The following is a 23,066-nucleotide window of genomic DNA, read 5'->3' as shown; positions in this document are numbered from 1 at the left end:
GCAACGCCACTCATCCACGCAACGCCACTCATCCACGCAACGCCACTCATCCACGCAACGCCACTCATCCATTTGCAAAACGAAAAAAGTTAAACTCTTCTATTGCGAGACCTATTGCATTTTCAATGCTTGTTATTTCTTTCCTCTTTTTGTTTTTTTTTCAGAGCACGCAGCGACTATTTCTAAACTGGGGGGCCATATTGAAATGGTATGGTCCATGGTGTGTCATTATTTTACCTTTCCAAGACGAGCAACGTGTTTGGAAGCATTTTGTTGGCTCCTTGGAGCAGTAGAACAGTGATACAATATACAGTTTAACACTTGAAGACGGCAGCAGAATGATCTTTAGTGAGTGTTCATCTTGGAATGACCTTGTGAATCATTTTCTTTTTTACTGTTCCAAGAAACAAACATGCTGCTACCCAGGCATCTGCTGCTATGTGTTATTTTTATTTTTGAATTGCAAACATATGTCCACCAAGTTTAAGTGGTAGTCTGGTTTCTTTATTTATATTTTCATTCTTATATTCTAGCTTCAAAACTTCCATATGCTTGTTAAATTGGTCTCTCTTTTATTGGCAATGGGTAAGTGGATGAATGAAAGAGAGAATGAGTCAGTAGGGGGATGAATGGATGGGAGATTGCAAAGCTGAATAATAAGAATACATGTGTGATGATTTTTGAATGCCTGAATTTATCAGCGCCTAAGGAAGCACTTTCAGTTATAAGCACGGGTGTAGTGAACACCCTGCTTCAGCAGCTACAGTGGTGGTGGTTTTTTTTTTATCGGCCTCTTATCTGGCACTTGGCAGATACGAGATCATAATTAACTAAAAGAAAGAAGGAAAAGTGGGTTGCTAGAAAAGGGAGAGAAAGATGAAGAGTGGATGCATAAAAGGGTGAAAAGATGGATGGATGAGTGGGTGAGAGTATGGCTGGATCAAAGGATGACTGGATACGTGGGTAAAAGGATGGATGGGTGGGTGAAAGGATGGGTGTGTGAAAGGACGGATGAGTGTGCAAAAGGATAGATGTTTTAAAGGATGGATGGATGAGTAGGTGAAAGGATGGGTGGATGAGTCGGTGAAAAGATGTGTGGACGAGTTGGTGAGAGGATGGGTGGCTGGATGAGTGGGTGAAAGGATGGCAGAGTAAATGGAATTTTGGGATGGATGGATGTAAAATATGGTACACTAAATGGAAATCTGAAAGGATGGTATGTCCCTGGTAGAGAAGCAAGTTTCTTATACAGTTTGCCTGGTAGGCCGGGGACGTGCCCATCCGTAAATGCTTTACCAGGTCCTCGACTTTGTCTATCCCAATAGGGCTGTCCAGATCCACCCCCATATCAATTGTTAATTTTTGTGTAATGATCCGCTGCACCAGTTTCTGAGCGTTCAGATCTACCTCCACTTCCTCATCACTGCACAGCTGCTCAAAATATCTCATGAAACCCTAGGCAATTTCATCATCTTTCCTTACCCCCTTCTGTTTTATCCGTCTCCATCAACCTTTTTTCTTCCTTTCTACTAAGCCAGGCTAACAGCTTATCACTTAATTACCTGCTCCATAAATCTTTTTTGCTTGGTTGGTTACTAAGGCTTTGCATTCTGTCCTCATGCAGTCCAGCTGCCTTTGGGATCTGGAGCATGGCTGGTTTAGCGCTTCCCTATTTAATTCTCCATTTTCTTCACCCTTTTCCAAAGTTGGACTCTTCTAATGTGCACATTCTACTGCCTGCCCCCGAATCACAGATTTTTATCCATCTCACAGGTTCTCTGCCCTTTCTATTTTCCTGTGCTCTCCTCAAAGTATAGTTTTGCGACCTTACCAAGTGGTGCTGCGATTTTCCCTTCTTAAAGGTCACGTGCTAAGTCTCAAAATTCCCTTCACTCCAAAGAAATCCAAACTCTATGTACATCAAGGCAGAGTAGCCCGAGATCCCTCTGGCCTGATAGTCTATGTTCACTACCATAGAAGTTCCACCTCTGGAATCAGAATGTAGTCAATGGTGGAGTAGTTCTGGTGTACATCCGAAGAGTGGGTGTAATGTGAGCCTGTCTCCACATGTCAATCAGGCTGTACCTGTTTGCAAATTTCTTTTAATCGTATATCTTCACCCTCCCACTGTTGTCTCATGAAGGATGTCAAGTCAGCTGCCCATAACACCATTAACCACTTCGGCGCTGATGACGAGCTCAGCTCGTCATCAGTTGCGCCGCTCGCACACTGCTGAGGAGCTGAGCTCGTCATGTAACGCGGCTTTTTGAAAAAAGTCGCGTAGCGCGAAAATAGCCACAGCGCGCATGCGGTTAAAGTCCCCTCGAGTTGTGTGTGTCAAGAAGTTCCTGCTCCACTTCAGGGAGCACCTTGTATTGCAGTGCCAGAGAAGCATATGTTCTTATTCCAAAAATTCCTTTTTACTGATATCCTTTCCACCCCGACTGACAACTCTCCAATTAGTAGGAGGGAGGCAGGACATGGCTGGTCTCGGGTCTGCACAGTCCAGGGATGCTCCAACTCACTCCACACAGAGGAGAGCTCACTCCAACCCTCACCTGGTGCCTGTGTCTCGGGCACAAACCGTTTTTGGGTGGGAGGACGTGTCTTACCATGGCAGCCCTTCGCTCCAGACTTTGCGCTCTCCTCCTGAAGCAAAGGTGGGGAAGCGGCGGTGGTCCCGAGTTACCGCTGTCTGGGAGCCCTTCCTTTGAAGGCAGACCACAGAATTGGGGCATTGCACTGGGCTTCATACTCACTCCACACTCCAATCAGAACTTCCGATTGTGTTGTCCTTCGTCCCCCGTACTCAGGCTGCCGAAAAGGGGAAGGGGGTACAGGAGACCGACCACTTCGGTCCACACAGGCCTGTAGCTTCTGTGCCATCTACAGCCCCCATTATGGCCCGAACCGAGTAGGGCCAACACCAAAGCGCACACTAGCGATTCAGTGTTGGCGGCCGTTGTCTCCACAGCCGGCGGTTGATTTTGGAGGCAGGCTGTAAATGGGAGCTCTGCAGAGAGCAGAGAAGGTCGAACACCATATTGCCTGTTTTGCTCTACCCGCTCCCCCTTTTTCCAGAGAAGAGTCTGAAATCTGCTTCCCCTTTACCGGTTTGCTCTTTCCAATATGACTCCAAATGCTCGTCAGGAGCTGCCCCTATTAGTTTAGCCTGAGCTAAGTGTGTTCCTCTGCTAAGCCACTGGCATGAACTGAAGGATGCCTCGTGCCTGCAAAAAAAAAAAGAGCACACATTTTAAATACAAAATATGAGCAATGTCTAAACAGTTCATAATAACAAATGTTTGTGTTCAGCATGTACCACTGATCATGAAAAGACATATGATCATTTTGAAAATAAAGTACTTACATTAACATTTTAAATATATGAAACTACTCTGTAAAGTACATCGGTTTCCATTATTTGGGTCCAAGACGCACAAGGAAGTCCGTCATGACCAGAATTCAAACCCTTCAAATTCAGGTCACTCACGTGGGCAAACGGATAGAGTAAGCTCTGCAGCCTGGCAGGCCCCCAGCACTCCCAATAGTAAAACTATTTGATTTACTTTCTGTGTCGCACTCCAAGATCTCTGGTTACTCGTGCAGGAATTCCAATGTGCAGAAAAATCGCTGCAACCAAAAATGCAATTTGTTGGTCTTTTCTGGGGCCCTCTATCATTCCCTGAGTCTATGCTGTTAATTGCAAGTAGTTCTGATTGGATTGTTTATTTGGCACGGTTTGAGTTAATTACCTAAATCGAGATGTAAGAAGTGTCTCTTTAAGTCCGTCTTGCATGGATTGGCACGTGTGTACTGTTTTTCTGAAAAATATGAGGCTGCGATTATCAATGGTATTTTAAAAAACTTAGCTCTTTACTGCTTTAGATACGCAGAATTGTAAGAACTGGGAAGTGGGTTGCTTGGTTAGGGAGCGCTTGTGATTGGGCACATAATGGTCCTTCATGGGGTGGTTAAAGAAAATCACCTATATATAATCCAAATATGCACGCTGGTACCAAAATTAATCTAACATATCCCCATGCCTTCTTTTTGTAAACTTTAGATTAATTTGTGTTGAAGTAAAAACGTGCATATGCTTTCTATGCTCCACCTACCATTCAATTGATCAATTAACCAAGTCATCAAGCCAAGCTCACTCATGATCCACAGACATGCCTACACAAACCATCCTTTCTATAGGTCTTACTTCCCTTCATCGTTCATTTCATTCCTACCTCCATCAAGCGTCTTAATCCACTGATGAGGTGACCCCTGAAAACCTGCATGATGGACTGATGATAACTAGTCGGTCATTTGGACTCTTTGACAGGTCTGGCTTCCCTGTACACCAGAGGTACCACTGAACTAAAGAGTCATGTGCTTCTTCACAGCACTTGGGCACCTGTTTTACAAAGCCCTCTACATTGCTGTGCAGCTACCATCAGATCTGTGTGTCACCTGCAGTCACCCCAGCCCATCTGGCTCAAGAAGAAGATTCAATCAAGTAACCAGGATTAGCACATACACTCACCCTAGGCCTTCTAGCTCGGATACAGCAGATGAGGCTGGACTATCCGATCTACTCAAACCAGTTCACCACCATCGAGTTATCCCCAAACAAAGTAAACCTTCAGACCAAACCTACATGTTGCTATGCTCCATACACCACTGGCAGCCCTGATTGCACTACACAAACACATTGCTTGTAGCAAAAGTATCATTAAACTGTAAAGAAACACCTGTGCCGCAGTGCTTGGTATGTAAAAAGAAAATAAGTACCAGGGCCCCCCTCAAGATGCCCCTGCAGCTTGTACCTAGCATTGCTCCTACCAAAGCTCTTTTGTCTTCACGCTATCCTTTTTAGTTGGATACACTGTGGTGATTGTGGGGAAATCTCAGACCCAAACCTCCTTCCGCACCCCATAGGCTATGGTACCCCCTTGGGGAGCAGTCTGATTGGAACTGCTCACAAATAAGGGGACCCCTGATAATAACTAAAGGTAGAGAAGCAGGTGAAATAAATGCAAATTCAATAAGCAAAAACGCTACCTAAATACTAAAAAGCTATTCGTCAATTATTAGTTAACCACTTTGGCTACACATAAATGACCAAATTCTTTATCAGTGACAAGTTGATTTAAACATTGGTCAATTTAATTTTTTCATTTTAGACAGTTTGACATATTGTACATGGATATCATATCAAAGAAAAAACAAAGAAAAACATATCCTATTTCTGATTAGGTCTGTGCTTTTTCATTGATGCAAAAGGCATGTTTAGTCAGTAGTGGATACACCCCTAAAAGGAAGGAATGAAATCTAGATTGAAGGGATGATCAGTTAATGAGAATGTTAGGTTATGATTTACATTCCTTAGCACATATTTTACAAGAATGTTTTGTTGACTGTTGTGGCGACTGTCTCACAATGTTCTTATTCGGTTTTCTTTCAGAGCACTAAACCTCTGAGATACATTCCTTTCTTGAAGGGTAAAATGGCTATAGAAAACAAGCATTCACAGAACAAACCAACAGACTAGATATACTTTTATGTGAATATTCTTTATTAGAAGAAAACAAACAGATCTGGGGACATTTTTTACTGTGGTGCAAGAGAAAACACAAGTATCCTTAAGAATCAGCCATGGTTCGTTTTTTAGACCTTCATGGCACAAACTCCCTTTTGGAGATACAGAACATTTCAGCCCCCTCTCAGTTTCAGAAAAAAAGGAAAACTTGGCTTTTTAATCAAAACTATGGAGGTCCCTCAGTTAGGTTCACACCTCGGATGCATAGCGCCAGGCCATTCCCCAAAGTAACAGAGTGCTTTATAAATGCCAGTTACATTACATAAAATATAACACAATATGTCCGCCGCATCTTTGATAGTACATATAAAGTAACAATCGGTAGGGCATGTTTCTCCACTGCTGTACGAACTCGGACCTCCTCACCATTCGGCAGAGGCCTGCTACGCAAAGACTTTTGGATTGGATTAGATTACATAGGACACAACCTTCCAATGCTAATGCACTGTGCGGCTATGCCCACAAAGGCGCAGCAGTGCAATGGTTTTATTATTTGGGTCATGTTACAAGAATGGCTATATTTTATATAATTTGTGCTAAATTTTAGCTGCAGTTGCAAAAGAAACAATTGTTTGCAATAACACGTAATAAAATATGTGCTTAATAGACGATTACTCACTGAACTGCAAAGCAGTACTTTGCTAGAATACAGTAATACACGTTTTCAGAACTGAAATAACAAATGCCACCATAAACCACACAAACCTCGAGAGGAGCACTTTTGAATTAAAATTGCAAGCTAGCATAAAAAGGCAATGATAGTTACTGTGAAGTGCACAATGGCCTTCTGCTATTGAGTACAGCACAGATTGGGTTGGTGTTAGTGTTATGACATACGTTACATATATTAATGTATAGTTAAAGAGTATTGTCCGAATACAAGAGTAGAAATAAATGACTTTGGACCACCATTCAACATACACCTTTACGTGCTCAGTTCAACTTCATCCTGCTTCTCTGAATATCTAATAAAAACTGGAAAATTTAAAAACATTATAATTTAAAGTGTCAAGCTTTGTATAAAAATCAGCGCTACAAAGCAAGACTTTACAAGGGATCCGACCACGTATATTGTTAAGAAAAACTTTATTCAGTCTTCTCAGCCACTGGGCGTTTGCCACAAGTTTAACACATATCTTTAGTGGTGATGCCGCATGTGTTTTTTTGTATAGACGTTCACTTGTTAGAAGACTGTAAAAGACCATGGCAACACACTGTTTATTGTGTGCTTTTTGAGCCATCACAAACAAGTACATTTAATCAGGAAGACAGACCAGCACTAAAAAGAAAAAGAAAAGTACAAGAAACCTTTCCCTCTTCTCAGTGGAACCATAGGCTGAGTATGCAAGACTAATGTGTTATGACTAAACAGATAACAGAATACTCAGTTTTCCAGGACAAGCAAGTGCCTTCTATTTTTATTCTGTTCAAAACATTGGCAACAGTGGGTGCTTTTCAAACTGCAACAAAATTTCCATTTATAAACTCAATAAATACCTACAGATAAATATCACTTTTAAGTGGGCGCTCAACTCTTGAGTGCAGCGGTGTCTGAAGATGGACACACAGATTTATGGCTTTACACATGTACGAGGGGTAACTTTGTTGACATACTCCATTTGCAGGATTCATATTCATGAGATCCCAGCTTATTGCTACTTCAGCTATTTTTCTGTTGAAAAGGCTCTTTTCATCATAGGCGGTGGTGCTTTACCAACATCAAACATAAGTTCAACATTTGAGTTTCTGATGCAGCACCAGTCAGGAATACGACCGGTCTGACTATAATATTCCTTTGAAATTGAGCGGCTGCCCAGGATGTCTTGCAAAGCTCCAAAGACAGCTCCTTTAAAAAACAAAATAAAATCAGTTACACAAATCAGAGTATTAAGAATAACCACATGTAGATATTTAAAGCAAGTAAGTGGGACGAAAAGTGAAATCAGAAGTAGAACTGAAAAGGAAGTCCCATATTGTGGTTCCATTGATCTGGATGTTAATTAAGATATGTATGTATGTATGTATGTATGTATGTATGTATGTATATATTTTTATTAACATTTTTATTTAACCATAAAAAAACACTTATTACATGTCATCACATTTCATGAATACATGATAAAAAAACAGAAGTCCATCTCAAATATTTGGAAAGACATTAAAAAGCATATTATAATTCATTCATACATATACAAAAGGAATAGTAATATAACGGCTTGAATTACCCTATAGATTTCCTTAGATAGTATATCAGAGATAAAGTGTCTGTGCCATCAATAGATCACTAATTACAAGTTTGCTATTTCATCAAATTGCTGATTGGGGCCCATAATTTCTGCCCAAACCATCTTTTTCTTATTTCCTTTAACAGATACACTGCAGATTCTATATTGTAAATTGCCAGTATCCTGGATCTCCAATTGGAGAAGGTAGGGGGATCTGTGCCGATCCATTGTGAAGTTATGCAAGAGTGAGGAATGGCTATAGCAATAAACAGAAACCCTATCTCTGCTCTATTTCTTTTATTCGCTTCTATGCTGTCTAGTAGCCCTAAAATGAATAAAATGTCTGTGATTAAAATCGCGAATTCTAAGACCTTAGTTAAAAAGGCCTCTAGTTCCTGCACGAAAATGTCCATTTTTGGGCAGGTGAAGAACATGTGTAGTGAATCAGTTGCAGCTAATTCACATCGATTGCATTTTCCTCCTCTTCCTCCTTTCACCCATTTAGCTAATTTTTCTGGAGAATAATATAGATCAAAAGCGGACATATAGTGTTGACTTCCAAGACGCCCTGTTAATAACACCTGATTTGCAAGCTCCAAGGAATCCTCACCCAACCTATTTTCCCATTTTCTATTCTGAACTTCCAAATCATCCGGGAATGATTGAATTAAGTTTTGATAGATCTTCCCGATCCTGAACTTGTTCCTCATTAACTCCACCAAGGGAATCATTTCTGTTTTTTCCTTTATCCTGTTCTTATTACTACCAAGAAAGCTTCTTATCTGCAGAAATTAAAAAAATCCCTTTGATCCACCCCAAACGTTTCCTGCAGATCCATGAATGAGATAAGCTGGCCTTCTCTACATAGATCATCGAGGTCACTAATTCCTTTAATTCCTTTTTCCCTCCATCTAAAAGTAATTTGGTGCTGAAAAATTGGTGGGAGTAAGCCCAGCACAGAAAATGGAATACATGCATTTAAATTTGGGATCTTTAATTGTCGTCGTACTTGTCCCCGCACCTCAAAAGCAGCTTTTAAGATTTTAAATTTAGTTTTTTAAATAATAACTAGGTTCAAGGATCTTGAACAAGCACCCTTTAATGTCCGCCCCCAGTCCTATTTCATAAATTGTTGGTCTGGCTTCCCCTGGAATTTCTGCTTTATGCCCCACTAAAAGAATGCCCATATGTTGCAGCATTGCCGCCCAATAATAAAGGAAAATTCTGGGAATTGCCCATCCTCCCTGTTATTTTGGATGGGTCATCCATTTGGCCGCTCTTCTTTGTTTACGGTACCCCCATAAAAATCTCTGACAAATCTAATCGATCTTTGCTAAGGTAGATGAGGAGAATTGTAGTGGAACCCTTCTAAAAATACATAAAAACTTCGGGAGGACCGACATTTTGATGACATTACTGCGACCATACAGAGATAGGTGGACATGATCTAGCTTCTCCAATTTTTTACTCACATTATCAATTATTGGAGTAATATTTAAATCAGGTATTTTTTCAATTGCAGGTGTAATCCTTACCCCTATGTAAATTGCCTCCTGGACAACCAAGATATCCAACGTTTGAACAGGTCCAGAACATAAAATTTGTGTCTTCTCGATATTTAATTTATAACTTGAGAAGGTTCCAAACTGTTCTGCCAACCGCTTTACCTCTGGAATTGCCAAAATAACATCTGTTTTAAGAACTGCAATGTCATCAGCATACGCGAGTGCTCTCATTAATATCACCAACCTTCACCGCCTTAATATTGATGTAAAAAAGGGTCCAAATAGAGGGCAAAAAGCAGAGGTGAGCACGGGCAGCCCTGCCTTGTACCTCTACTAATATTAATCTCCTTTGAGTTTTGGCCTGATATATATATATATATATATATATATTGCAGCCTTTGGAGAGAGATGTAGTGTCCTGATCGCCTGAATAAACTCTCCACAGAATCCCTTCCATTGTAACGCATACCACAGATACCACCAGGAAACCCTGTCGAACCCTTTCCCGTCGTCCAACAGGGCTATCCCCGCGTTGATTCCATGGCCTGAGCCTGATCTAATAGAGCTATAACCCATCGCACATGATCTGTTGTATCCCTACCAGGGATAAATCCCTGCTTAGACGAAACTAGAGGGGTAATAACCTTACCTAATCTAGTTGCCAGTACCTTAGAATAGATTTTGCTGTTGCAGTTTATAAGTGAAATAGGCCGATACGATGCTGGTATTAGTTTTTTAAAACACTACTATAGCAGCCTTTTGCCATGAATCCGAAGCATATCACCCCTCAGCATTTCGGAATTTTTGCAGGATCTGGTGCTGACAAGATATAAAGAATGTCCTGTAAAACTCAAGGGGAACCCCATTGGGGCCAGTGGCCTTACCAAGGGCTAAATAATTTACAGCTGTTTCTAATTCTTGCAAGAATTCTATTTTGTGTATCTGTGACCATCTTTGTCTCTAAATCCTTAAAAAATGCTGCCTCAGGCTCTCCATCTACTAAGGTTCCTTCCTCAGTATACAATTACTCATAGTAGTTTTTAAAAACCATTTAATATTTCTGTTGGAGATTCTTGAGTCTGTCCTATTTGATCTTTAATTTTGACAATTCTATTCGTTACCTCTCGTTGTCGCAGGCGTTTTGCTAAAATTTGCCCAGTGCTCTCCCCTAATTCCTGCTGTTCAGCCCAATATTGTACATATTTAGCCGCTACCTCTGAACCAAAGTGTTGATGTATTTTAGCCTTGACAATTGAAATTTCCTGCTGGCACTCCTCTTAATTGAGCCCTTTGCTAACTCTTCTCATGAGCTCACGTTCCGCCACTTCTAACTGCTTGAACCATTTCCTATTTGATTCTGCAGAGCTTTCTGTCAGGCAATGGAAAAGCTTAGGGTCCCGCCTCTAATCCTTGCCTTGAACGTATCCCATACTATAGTATCAGCAGATGAACCTCTATTTATCTTAAAGAATTCAACAATCCATTTAGTCATATGGTCCTGGTAAAGTTGATTGCACAGAAGTTTTCTTTCAAAAGTCCTGGGCCTTAGAATCCTAGTATGCCCAGACAATAGAACTTAAATCACCAGAGCATTATGATCAGACACTGTTCTTGGGTAGTTTTCCAATTTAATTATTTTAACTGACTGGTCAGAAATGAAAAAAGAATACAATCAAACTAACCTATTATGGGGGGCCAAGTAGAAAGTAAATCCTGGATCCATTGACCTATACTCAAACCAGCTGTCTATCAGGCCTTGTTCCCTTACTAAGCTTTGCAAAGCTTTATACACTTTTACTTTCCTGTCCTGATATGGTAAGTCAGTGTTCAAATTGAAATGACTAGCCAAGTGAATGTTAAAATCACCACAAAGGATCAAGAGGCGTGGCCATAGGGCATGTTCGATTCTTAAAAAAATGTAATATGTCAGGATCATCTAGTTTAGACCCATAAATGGCGCATATTGCGATAGGGTTATTACCAGTTATTTGTTCAAATTCCACTATAGCCCACCGTCCCATCTTATCCCCCTTAATTCTCTTACAGAGACCAACACTGTGTTTTGCGAGGATTGTTACACCCCTCATTTTCAATCTTCCACTCATACTTTAGTAGATATTCCCAATAAAAGACAGGTCAAGATGCATCTACTCAATTGCCGCTCGCTCCCTAAACATTTCACTGAAATCTATCTACTCCTCGAAGAGAGAAACCCCGATACTTTATTTTTAACTGAGACTTGCTAAACAATGACACAGATTTTGATATTGTTCAATCTCTTCCCCCAAACTACGTTATCCAGAGGCTTGACCGCAATACAGGTCGTGGAGGTGGTCTGGCCATAATTCACAAGGACAACTTCGTATCCAGAACAACCGCAAACCTTGTTCCTGATTGTGAAAGTATGTCCTTTGTGATTGATCTAGCTCCCACATACACCTTCTCAGGGATTCTGGTTTACCGACCTCCAGGCCCTCTTGGGCTTTTTAAGAAGGACTTACCAGATGTTCAAACTCATGTTAAAAGCGAACAGTCCCACCCATACCAAAGGCTATTTGTTGGGCCCTATTTTTTCTAACATAAGCAACCTTTTCGTAGAGGATGCCGTTCCTATTCCGTGGTCAGACCACTTCTTACTTCCTTTTAATTGGACATTACCAGATGCCAACCCACCAACTGTCAGTGTTACAAAAATTGCTTGCAAGTGGTCGAAACTCCCCCTAGATACCTTGATTAGCAAACTTAAGGACACTTCCCCCCCCCCCATCTCATCCTAACCCCATTGTTGCCAATGCCAATCTTAATAACTAGCTTGAACTTGCACTTAATTGTGTTCTCCCTAAGAAGGAAATCTCAGAAAAAGTGGGAGCAAAAACAAATCCTTGGTATTCTCAAAAATTACGCCAGCTAAAACATATGTAAAAGGCATGTTGGAGGCAGAAGTTGGAGGAAGGTCTTCTCCGCCACTAGTAAAATCAAATGCCGAAAAGCTATCAAAATCCATCAAATTAAATAATAATTACTCAAGACCTCTACTATCGAGGAAAAATTTAATCAGCAAACTCTCCTCGTGAGATATTTAAAATCGCCAAATTCCTTCTTACCCCCCCTATCCCCCTTAATGTCACAGACAATGTTCAATTGCGGTGCAATCAAATTGCGGATTTCTTCTCAGAAAAGATACAAACCATCTACAATTCCTTCCTTCCTATTACTGTTCCACAAATGCGAGCATCAAGTGATATAATCACTCCTGACATCCCCATTCTGGTGGAGAAATTCCATCCTCTGGATCTCAAGACCTTGCAAAGGTTCCCCCTTAGATGGAGCCCCCCCCTACTATTCTCCATAAAATTTCAGAGGTGGTGTCACCAGCCATACTTGATTGTAATAATACCTCACTTAAAACTGGGATTGTCCCACCATAATGGAAACATGCTAGGGTGAAAGCACTCCTAAAGAAACCGAACCTTGATCCAGATAATTGGGGAAACTATAGACCAATCTCCTTACTGCCAGGAGTCAGTAAATTAGTGGAAAAATACAGTAATTCGATTTTATCGGCCTTCTTGGAAGATAATAACTGTCTGCATCCTACGCAGACTGGATTCAGACCCCAACAAGGCACAGAGACAGCTATCTTAGCTGCAGTAGAGGAAATCAGGAAGACCCTTGACAATGGAGGCTGTGCTGCCCTTATTTTATTGGACCTCAGCGCGACCTTCAACACTGTTAATCACCAGCTAATGATACAAAGACTGAGGGAGGCCGGAGTGACCGGACTGGCACTAAAATGGCTACAGTCTTTCCTCCAAAACAGGGTCTATTCAGTTTTCGAAGGGGAATGCTCCTTGAAACATATTCCGTTGACTTGTGGGGTCCCACAGGGATCTTCCTTAAGTCCCACGATGTTCAACATCGATATGAGTTCGTTGACTGAAACAGTACACCCATTTGGAGTACAGATCGTCACATATGCCGACGACACACAATTAATTATCTCCTTGAAGCAATCCAACCAACTAGACCCTGATCTAGCCACCTTCCTTCAGAAAGTCTTTAACTGGATGAGTGGTTCTGTTTCTAAACTTAACAGATCTATGACTGAACTACTGCTTTTGGGGAAGCCTGCTCCCCCAAATGTAGATCCCCTTTGGCCCAGTTGCCTAGGTACCCCGCCCCAAAAAAAGTATAAAGAGTCTAGGAGTCTGGATTGATTGCAACCTCGATTTTAGAGAGCAATCATGTAGAGTGGCAGCAAGCTGTTATTGCCTACTAAGAATGTTTAAAAAGCTACTTCCCCTGCTCCCGTTTGCTGCTAGACGACTTCTGGTGCAGGCCCTCATATAATCACGGCTCGATTACGCCAATGCTATATACCTGGGAGCCCCCCAGGCTACGATTAAAAAAAACCGACAAATAGTACAGAACTGTGAGGCTCGTATGCTGCTGAACATTTCTAAATGTTCCTCTGCAAGGCCCGCCCTGGCTACCTCGCATTGGCTTCCTGTCCAAGAAAGAATTCAATTCCCCTTCATGTACGCTCCAAACCAGATTACCTCAAGTTCAGAAAATTGCTGAAAACCTTCCCCTTTCATTAACCTCCTCTCAGTTTACTTGGCGTCTTAGCGCTGGGATGCTCCTGGGTAACCACGCACTCCAGAAATGTTCCTTCATTCATTTTTGGCAAAGAAAATAGCAGGAGCAATATTCCTGTCAAATCTATTCTCGTAGTAGCTCCACAATCCCTTTTCTTCTGTAGGACCAGGACTTCCTGAAACTTGCAGTACTGTTTGTGAAATTGGCACACTGTAGAAGTCAATCTCAGAACAAGGTGTAGTCACACCACTGCTTAAAACACTCCACGACCAAATCAGCTTTTACGCCAAAGAAGAGCCATCAAAAGGCATGTCAATCACGACTGCCAGGACATCCCCATAGAAGCTGGTAAAGTGGAGGAGGTATGACATCTGATGGCTACCAAGGAGCGCATTAACCTTGCCACTGAGTCCATAGTGTGTAGGCTCAACCTCAAGATCTGTTTTGCCACATTCTGCCATAATAAACCACCTCAGAAAAGTTATCCTAAAGTTGAACCTGGAGACTAGGTTTAAACAACAGTGCCGCCTTCCACACTACGTGGGCATACCTAGCAAAGAGGCAAATCACATTGAAAGACGAAAGAGCCAGACTTCCAGATGAAAAACCTTTTTCCTCAATGTATTTTTTTTTTAAAGACATCCTATTAGAAGGCAGATTGGAGAAGGAATCCGGGTTTTGATTAATGCAGGAGGAAGTCTTCACCAGAAGGCTTTCAGGAAAGTGTAAGCAGAGAGAAAGCTGGGGCCCTCGTGCTAGTGGGCAACCTAGCGGCTGATTGATGGGGCAGATTATGGTTTGCCCAAGCTGCTAAAACTGGTTCCATCAGGGCCGGATTAAAAGGGAGCAAGGGCACGGATGATGAAAATATAGGAAGTAGTAGTAAAACAACAAATGAAACAAATAAAGCCACCTCTGCTGTTGGCAGCCCTAAAAGGTACACATATTCTACCTCTGGGAAAGTAGCCAGCCCGCTGCCATTTTCCAAAGCTAAATAGTCTGCAGTATTGGTAATAGTGAAGGAAGCAAGTTGGCCGCCTCATTACTATAGATCGCCATCATGCCCTGTGATGTCCAACAACTGGCTTTGGTAAGAGTCAATGCCAAATATATCATATAGGTGCTGATAGTACTCATCTCCAGGCAAAGCCTCCTCTCAGACTTCTCCTTTTATCGGGCTGCCACTGCTAACCTCTGCGCCTGCCTCCTTGAAAGCATGAGGCCAACTTTGTTTTTTTGAGTGAGTTCTGAAGGCAGTGACTGTATTGGAGAAGGTGCCCGTGTTGATGCCAGGGGCGGAGCTATTGACAGAGCCTTTGGCGCAACAATAGTACCAGTTGGAGTAGGCAGAGAGACTTGAGAGGGTGCGGCGGGGGCGGGTCACCTGATGCCGGAGAAGAGCCTGCTGGCAGTTGTCAAGTCTGGAAGCCCGCAGGTTCCACAACCCAAAAGGCACACCAGAGGGAACTGGGTCGCTACAAAACAGTTACAGCATGACCTGCATTAATGTTATTACTGTTGTGGGCACTGGAAACACTGGCTCCATTGAGGGAGGAATTGGAACTGGAATCAGCTCAGAGATCAGGTGAACCTCCACCAAATCTGGTTCTGAGGAAGGTCTGGCCACTCGACTAAGGGAACCACCAGGAGGTGGGTCGATGTTTTGATTTTGAAGAATCTCTACAGTGATGCTTCTTGTGCGGATAGGTTTTCAGGATTTATCCAGAATGCAATTCTGAGACAGAGAACCTGGTGGACTATAACCCTCCAAACATTCTGTACATTAAATTAAGATGGTGTATTCTGGGTAGCGATCATCCCTTGAGACTCCCAATACTATCTGTTGTTAGTAAGTTGCAAACACTCTTTCATCATGAACAGACCCACTCAAGAATAAGCATTAAGGATATATCTTTATAATTTGTATTTAAAATAACAAGATCAAAGTCCAATACAAATGCATAAAATATGTATAGCAGTAACTGAAAGAACAAACAAGATAATGGCAAAAACAGTAGCTATCAGGCTAATCAAAAGGAAAACTTGTAACACCATTATGGTAATTCAGCATGTCACTCTATGTGGGTGACGCCTCCCTTTCTGTCTTTAGCTAAACTACTTTAACAACAAATAGAGGCAGTAAGAATGATCAGGTGCCTGGTTTCTACCCACCATATCTTCATGGAACAGAGCTGTTGTTCCACGTAAAGACGTAAAGGGAGATACTGTCAAAAGCTGGTAAGACTGTGGCTTTCACTCCGGCCCTGGAAGTTCCTCTCACCCTTTCTCTGGCTTGCATCAGGGGTTATATACCCTTAAGGGATTTGCTATTGAATGTTATTAAGAATAACAATTGATAGGTTACCACTTACTGAATGTTGCAAAAAGCAACAATGAATATAACCTTTCACCTACTTACGGACTCTGCGACACATTGTTGACTGTTGAAATGCAGATCTGAACTGAGTCACAAATCAACATTAAACAATACAAATCGCCGGTGACCTCGAAACCGGTCCTAGGATGATTGTTTCCAGTCCAGGAGGACCTGGCCTGGCAATTCGGGCAGGACTCTTCCCATGAGGAACAGGGTCAAGACTGATTTGAATATGGCTGGGTCTGAACTGGGGTGACGAAGTGAGCAGAAGAACAATGATGGACTTAACCCAGATCTAATAATGACTGGAGGTGAGTGTCTGAAAAGTTTTAGAGCTCCGTCCATCATCATATTGTGTCTGCCTGGATTTTATTGAAGGCACACTCTTAAAAGATGCACTAGGAACAAGGAAACTATATACGTCCTAGACATTTACCCTAGATTAACACAATGCTTAGGTTAGTAGCAAATGTGTCAGTAAATACACACACTCTTCATTGACTCTAAAGCAGTCCCTCTCCAAAGTGGTAGCTAGCAAGCAAATGTGTGATAAGGTGTTCTCAAGACAGCTTGTCAAGCTAAAGCATTATGACGTTTAAGGATGTGGACACAGTAATGCTTGGTGAAGGTGTAGTAGGTTTACCAAGTTGCAGCCCTGCAGATATCCATTAAAAGCACAATTTACTACTTGTGTAACAATATATCTGTAAGTGACATTAGTTAGTTATAGATTCCTTACCTTAGAATATCACCAGGCGTCAGACTGGATCTGGAAAGCTTTGCTAGCAGTACCTCTGCGAGGTAGTAGGTGGCGCCGTGCAGCTCCGCGTCCGTCGCAGGCATCGTATGCGCCGAGATGACATGACATACACTACTTAGGCGCCACCCCTGCGCGCTGACGTCAGTTCTGCACACACCTTTCCGCACCAGGAATGCAGAGCCATGCCAAAAACTGACCACTGGTGCCAAGAAACTAGGGCCCTGAAATGGATGTCCTTAACCCTAGAAATAAGGTTGCAGAACGGGGAGGATGGGTGGGGCGGTAAGGTATCTATCACTAACTAATGTCTCTTACAGATATATCGTAACACAAGTAGTAACTTGTGCATCTGAAAGAGACACGTTAGTGATAGATTCCTTACCTTAGAATAAATACCCCTGCAATACCAACCCCGGTGGTGGATCTCCGAACCAGATTACACCAGAAAGTTACGGAGCACAGAGCGGCCAAAGACAGTAATGCTTGGTAAATGTGTGCAGCGAGGCCCACGAAGCTGCCTGACAAATGTCCTGCAAGGGAACGCCGCGTCCCAAGGCAGTAGTGGCTGCCGTTGCCCTGGTGGAATGGGCATGCAGCCCCACAGGAGGCTCCTTCTTTGCCAATGAGTAACAGGCCTTGATATAGAGAACGATCCACCGAGAGATAGTCCATTTGTGCACGGCCCAACCTTTTTTGGCGACCACGTAGCCAACAAAGAGCTAGTCATCCATCCGGAACCGTTGTGTGCGCTTCAGACAGAACGAGAATGCACATTTTTGGTCCAGACGGTGGAGCCTCTCTTCCTATTTCGAAGGATGCGGAGGCGGAAAGAAGGTGGGCAAAGTGATGGTCTGCCCGATGTGGAAGGATGTGACAACCTTTGGCAAGAAAGGACGGGTCCTGAGAACCACCTTGTCCGGATGAACGGAATGGAAAGGATGTTTAGAAGAAAGAGCCTGGAGCTCACTCACTTTTTCTGGCAGAGGTGATAGCTACCAGGAAAGCAGTCTTTAGAGTGAGAAGATGTAGAGGACAGTTATGAAGGGGCTCGAAGGGAGTGCACATCAGATACATCAAGACAAGGTTCAAGTCCCATTAAGGCATTATGAACAGCACAGGAGGAAATGTGTGCGTAATGCCTGTCAGAAAACAGTTAACAGCTGGTGCCTTAAAAAGAGAAGGCTGATCTGGAAGCCGTAGAAAGGCAGAGATGGCCGAAAGATAGCCTCAGAAAGTGCCCAGAGTAGAGCCCTGCTGGGCCAAAGAAAGAAGGAACAGAAGGACTTCAGAAAGAGGGGCAGAAAGGGGATCCACAGGCTCTGCTGTGCACCATGCCACAAACTTGTTCCACCTGCAGGCGTCTACCGTTTTAGTGGAGGGACACCTGGCTGCCATAATAACATCACAGACTTCGGGAGCAACTGTCACCGCTCAATCTCCACGCATGGAGGTGGAGGCTGGACAGGTTTCGGTGGAGGACCATCCCCATATGCTGTGACAAAAGATCCTCCCGAAGAGGCAGTCGGATCGGGGGATCGATCGCCATGCTGAGTAGCTTGGGATACCAGTATCTTCGTGCCTAATCCGGAGCCACAGCGATGGCTTGGGCCCAGTCGCGCCGAATCTTCTTCAGCACTCTCGACAGAACTGGTATAGGCGGAAAGACGTACAACAGACCGCAACTCCACTTGTGACGAAAAGAGTCGCCGAGCGAGTGCCGCCTTGGAAATTCCAACGAGCAGAACTGAAGACATTGCACGTTCTCTTTGGTGGCGAATAGCTCTAACCATGGCTCCCCCCACTGCTGAAAGAGACCTTGAGCCACATCCGAGTTCAGACGTCATTTGTGATCCATCAAGCACCGGCGGCTGAGTTCGTCCACCCTGGCGTTCAGAGAACCTGCCAGGTGTTGAATCACCAAGGTAATACCTTGATGTTCCAGCCACGTTGAGAGGCGCAGAGCCTCCTGACATAGGGTCCAGGACCCAACCCCGCCCTGTTTGTTGCAATACCACATGGTGGTGGTGTTATCCGTGAACACCTGCACCACACTTCCCCGGACAGAGGAAAGGAATGCTTTCAATGTAAGTCGGAACGCCCGAAGCATCAAAAGATTGATATGGAGCCAGGACTGTGCCGGAGAACAGAGGCCTCTGATCTCCGCCTCTCCCAAGTGGCCTCCCCATCCCAGGAAGGACGCATCCGTCACCACTGTGTGCTCCGGTTGGGGAAGGAGGAGGGATCTGCCATTGACCCAATCACGATTCATGAGCCACCACTGCAATTGTCACGGAGTGCCCTCCGAGATCTGGATGTGATCGGACAAGTTGCCCTGATGCTGCGCCCACTGGAACTTCAGGTCCCACTGCAGAGCTCGCATATGCCATCTGGCATGCTGCACTAGCAGGATGCAGGAGGCCATCAGGCCCAGGAGCCGAAGGGTCATCCTGACTGAAACCCGGGATAGAGGCTGAAAGATCGGAATCATAGCCTGAATATCCCAGACTCGCTGCTCGGGAGGATAAACCCGAAACCGCGTTGAATCCAAACTGCTCCGATGAAGGGGAGCTTCCGAGAGGGACTCAAGTGCGACTTCGGCACGTTGATGGAGAACCCCAGCAAATGCAGGAGGTCAGCCTTAGTCTGAAGGTGGTTGACAACTGCTTGGGGCGAACCCGCCTTCAACAACCAGTCGTCGAGGTAGGGGAAGACGGACACCCCTGACCTGCACAGGTGAGCTGGGACCACCGCCATCACTTTCGTGAACACCCGAGGGGCGCTGGTAAGGCCGAAGGGGAGCCCGGCAAACTGAAAATGCTCCTGGCCTACTGTGAACCGCAGGTAAAGCCGGTGGGCCAGCAGGACGGGGATGTAAAAATATGCGCCCTGCAAGTCCAACGCTACCATCCAGTCTCCAGAGTCGAGGGCAGCCAAGACCTGAGCCAGAGTCAACATTTTGAACTTCTCCTCCGGAAGAAGCGATTGACGTTCCTTAGGTCCAAGATGGGGCGTAGGCCCCCTTATCCTTCTTGGGAACCAGAAAGTAGTGGGAATAACAACCACGTCCTTTTTCTGACCCAGGAACGCGTTCGATGGCCCCCTTGGCCAAGAGGGCCATGACTTCCTGCTGGAGAAGCGCAAAGTGATCCCCTGACATGCGGTGGAACTAAGGTGGCATGGCTGGGCGGGGGGGTAGACTCGAAAGGGAGGGAGCAACCCCTCCGGACAAGTTGCAGCACCCAGAAAGGGAGGGAGCAACCCCTCCGGACGAGTTGCAGCACCCACCTGTCGGAAGTGACAGAACGCCAATGGGGAAGGTGATGTAGAATCCTGCCGCCCACTGGCGTGGGGTGCGACCCGAAGCTCAGACTAGGAAGGTTTCTAGGCGTATGTCACGGGGCAGAGGTGGACTGACCCTCACGCCGGCCTCCAGAGCCACCTCGGCGGCCTCCACGCCCAGGGCCACGCTGAGTTTGGTTTTGCGCTGGCTATTGACTGAAAGAGCGGGCAGGGGCGCCCCTTCCATGGCCACCAAAGGAATGAAAAGTAGCCGTGGCCAGGTGCGTGGTGGAAAGGCCCAAGGACTTGGCTGTAGCACGGGAGTCCTTAAAACGCTCCAGCGCACTGTCGGCGTTATCACCAAACAGGCAAGTGCCATCAAAGGGCATGTCCATGAGCGAGCTCTGGACATCCGAGGAGAACCCAGTAGATCTAAACTAGGCGTGGTGACGAAGTGCCACAGTCGTTGAAATTGCCCTACCGAGGGAGTCCGCGGTGTCTAAGCCACAACGAATGACGAACCTAGCTGTGTCCTTACTCTCGGCCACAGCCTGAGACAGCACAGCCTGGACCTCTTCCAGGCACTGAGGTAACACCTGAGCAACGGTATCCCACACTGCGTGGGAGTAGTGACCCAACAGACAGTAGGCTGGCCGAAGAGGACAACAGCTTGCAGAACTGCTCTAGCTTCTTACAGTCCTTATCCGGTGGAGCAGTGGGAAAGGCACTCTGGGACGTTGAAGCTTGAATGACCAGACACTCAGGAGTAGGGTGAGTGGTCAGAAAGGCAGGGTCACCCTGTGCCGGGCGATGACGCCTGGCGACATTCTTATCCACCGGGGCCCCAGTGGCGGTCCGCGACAAGTGCCCAACAAGACGTCAGTGAGGGCGTCATTAAAGGGCAACAGTGGCTCCGATGAAGTGGACACCGACTGGAGCACCTCAGTGAGATTAGTCTTTAGGGCCACCATAGGGAGATCAAGGTTAAGGACCTCAGCTGCCTGACGGAGCACCCTTGTGTACGAGGCACCTTCCTCCATAGAGGGCGGGGGAGAGGCAAACCCCAGATCAGAGCAGACGTCAAGGCCACCGGCCTCCTCCAAGTCGTCCGCCCAATCCTGCTCCGAGTCACACTGACAAGCAAGAGGGTCCTCGGACCCCTCCCAGTCATCCTCTACCTCCGCCGTATGTGGCACAGACTGCGGCAGCAGGGCAGGGTCCGGGGAAGGAACAAACGGCACCGGCTGGGGCCGAACCGGCGCCGTGTCCCAATTCGGATCCCAGGTGGGGACAAAACCCGTTAGGGAAGCAGGGCCGAGGCTGAACCAAAGGCATCCACTGCAGCGCCGCAGGCGGAGCCGAGGGTGGCGCTGGGGCCGGAGCCGGCAGTGTGGGACCTCTTGGCGCCGTGGCTGGTGCAAACGGCACAGGAGCCGCTGGCGGGGCTGGCGCCGCCGGTGGGTCGACGGTCCAGCAGGATCCTGACACGGGACCGCAGGGCCCAAAGGCGCACCGGCAGGAGCCCGAGGCCTAAACAGGCAGTCCATGGCAGCAAGAAACTCTTGCACCTGAGCAGGAGTTGCCGACGGACCTGGGTAAAGCGGGTAGGCTGCGGGAATCCCAGGCTCCGAAGGAGCCGCAGGGGCAGAGCCCCTGTACCCCTCGTCCGCATCCGAGGATTGACGGGGGGACATCGGAGAGCGACATCGCTTCTTCGACTTCTTTTTGTGTCGTCTCTTACCCGAATATGAGGGTGAAGACTTGGATCTCGAGGAGCGGTGATGGTGGCCCCGCGCGTGGTCTCGGGAACAGCCCCTGGACCTCAAACAGCGCTGGGATGAGTGCCGAACCTCAAGCAACTTTCGGCACCGCCCCACAGACGTCATGGGGGTCCACCACCGACATATTGCGACGGCGGGCCCCGCAGGACATAAAACCAGGCATCTCTACTCGCACCAGAGAAGACCAACAAGAGACAAAAGTCCCAAAAAGATAGTCAAAAAGTGACGAAGGTACGTGCACTAACCGGATCTGCGCTTACTGGCACGGAAAAAGAAAGAACTAACAGGAGTGGCGCCTAAGTAGCCTCCGTGACTTCATCTCGGCGCATACGACGCCAGAGACTGACGCGGAGCCGCGCAGCGCCACCTACTGCTGCGCAGAGGTACTGCTAGCAAAGCTTTCCGGATCCAGTCCGACGCCTGGGGATATTCTAAGGTAAGGAATCTATCACTAACGTGTCTCTTTCAGATTTAATACTTCCTTTAGAGGCATGGACGTTACCAACACTCTATCCTCCCCAAGGCCATTTCGCTTGTGTTCACTTCCACACAAAGCATACTTGTAGAGGGTGAATGTGCAATCTGGGGTAAGGTATAATTACTGAGCACAAGGCCATCATTCCAACAGTTTTGTGATGATTTGAATAGTAATTGGATGGTGTGTCTGAAAAAGAGGCAGGAGCTGTTGAATGCAATCACACTCCGGTCATTGGGGTAAGCGTTGCCTGTAACAGCACTGAATATTGACAGGAGGAAAGGCTGAATCTATTATGGCTGTATATGCAATTTTTCACACAGATGGTGAAACTTAGGTTGTGAAACAGAGACTATTTTGAGTGTGTTAGGCATTGCCACATGCTGCTCCTCCTCATCTGCAGGTCATTTAAGTATGGAAAGACATCCTTAGCACTTTTACATAGGTGCATTGCAACAATTGCTAGGAACATCAT

The 23,066-nt window shown here is 45.4% G+C and overlaps 1 protein-coding gene across 1 annotated transcript in view; it reads right to left on the bottom strand.

Moving 5' to 3' along the window:
• Positions 1-5,548: 5,548 nt before the first annotated feature.
• The window catches only part of ACTR10 (actin related protein 10), a 186,669-nt gene continuing 169,151 nt past the window's right edge, over positions 5,549-23,066 (bottom strand). Inside the window, exon 13 of the mRNA XM_078660372.1 lies at positions 5,549-7,436. Within this exon, the coding sequence (XP_078516498.1) occupies positions 7,255-7,436 (182 nt within the window). The 3' untranslated portion in view covers positions 5,549-7,254. The remainder of the gene's footprint in view (positions 7,437-23,066) is intronic.

The sequence above is a fragment of the Lissotriton helveticus genome, chromosome 9, assembly GCF_964261635.1.
Source record: "Lissotriton helveticus chromosome 9, aLisHel1.1, whole genome shotgun sequence".
Classification (NCBI taxonomy): Eukaryota; Metazoa; Chordata; class Amphibia; order Caudata; family Salamandridae; genus Lissotriton; species Lissotriton helveticus.
Note: the sequence above shows the minus strand (reverse complement) of the source record. Positions and strands in the feature narration are given on the sequence as shown.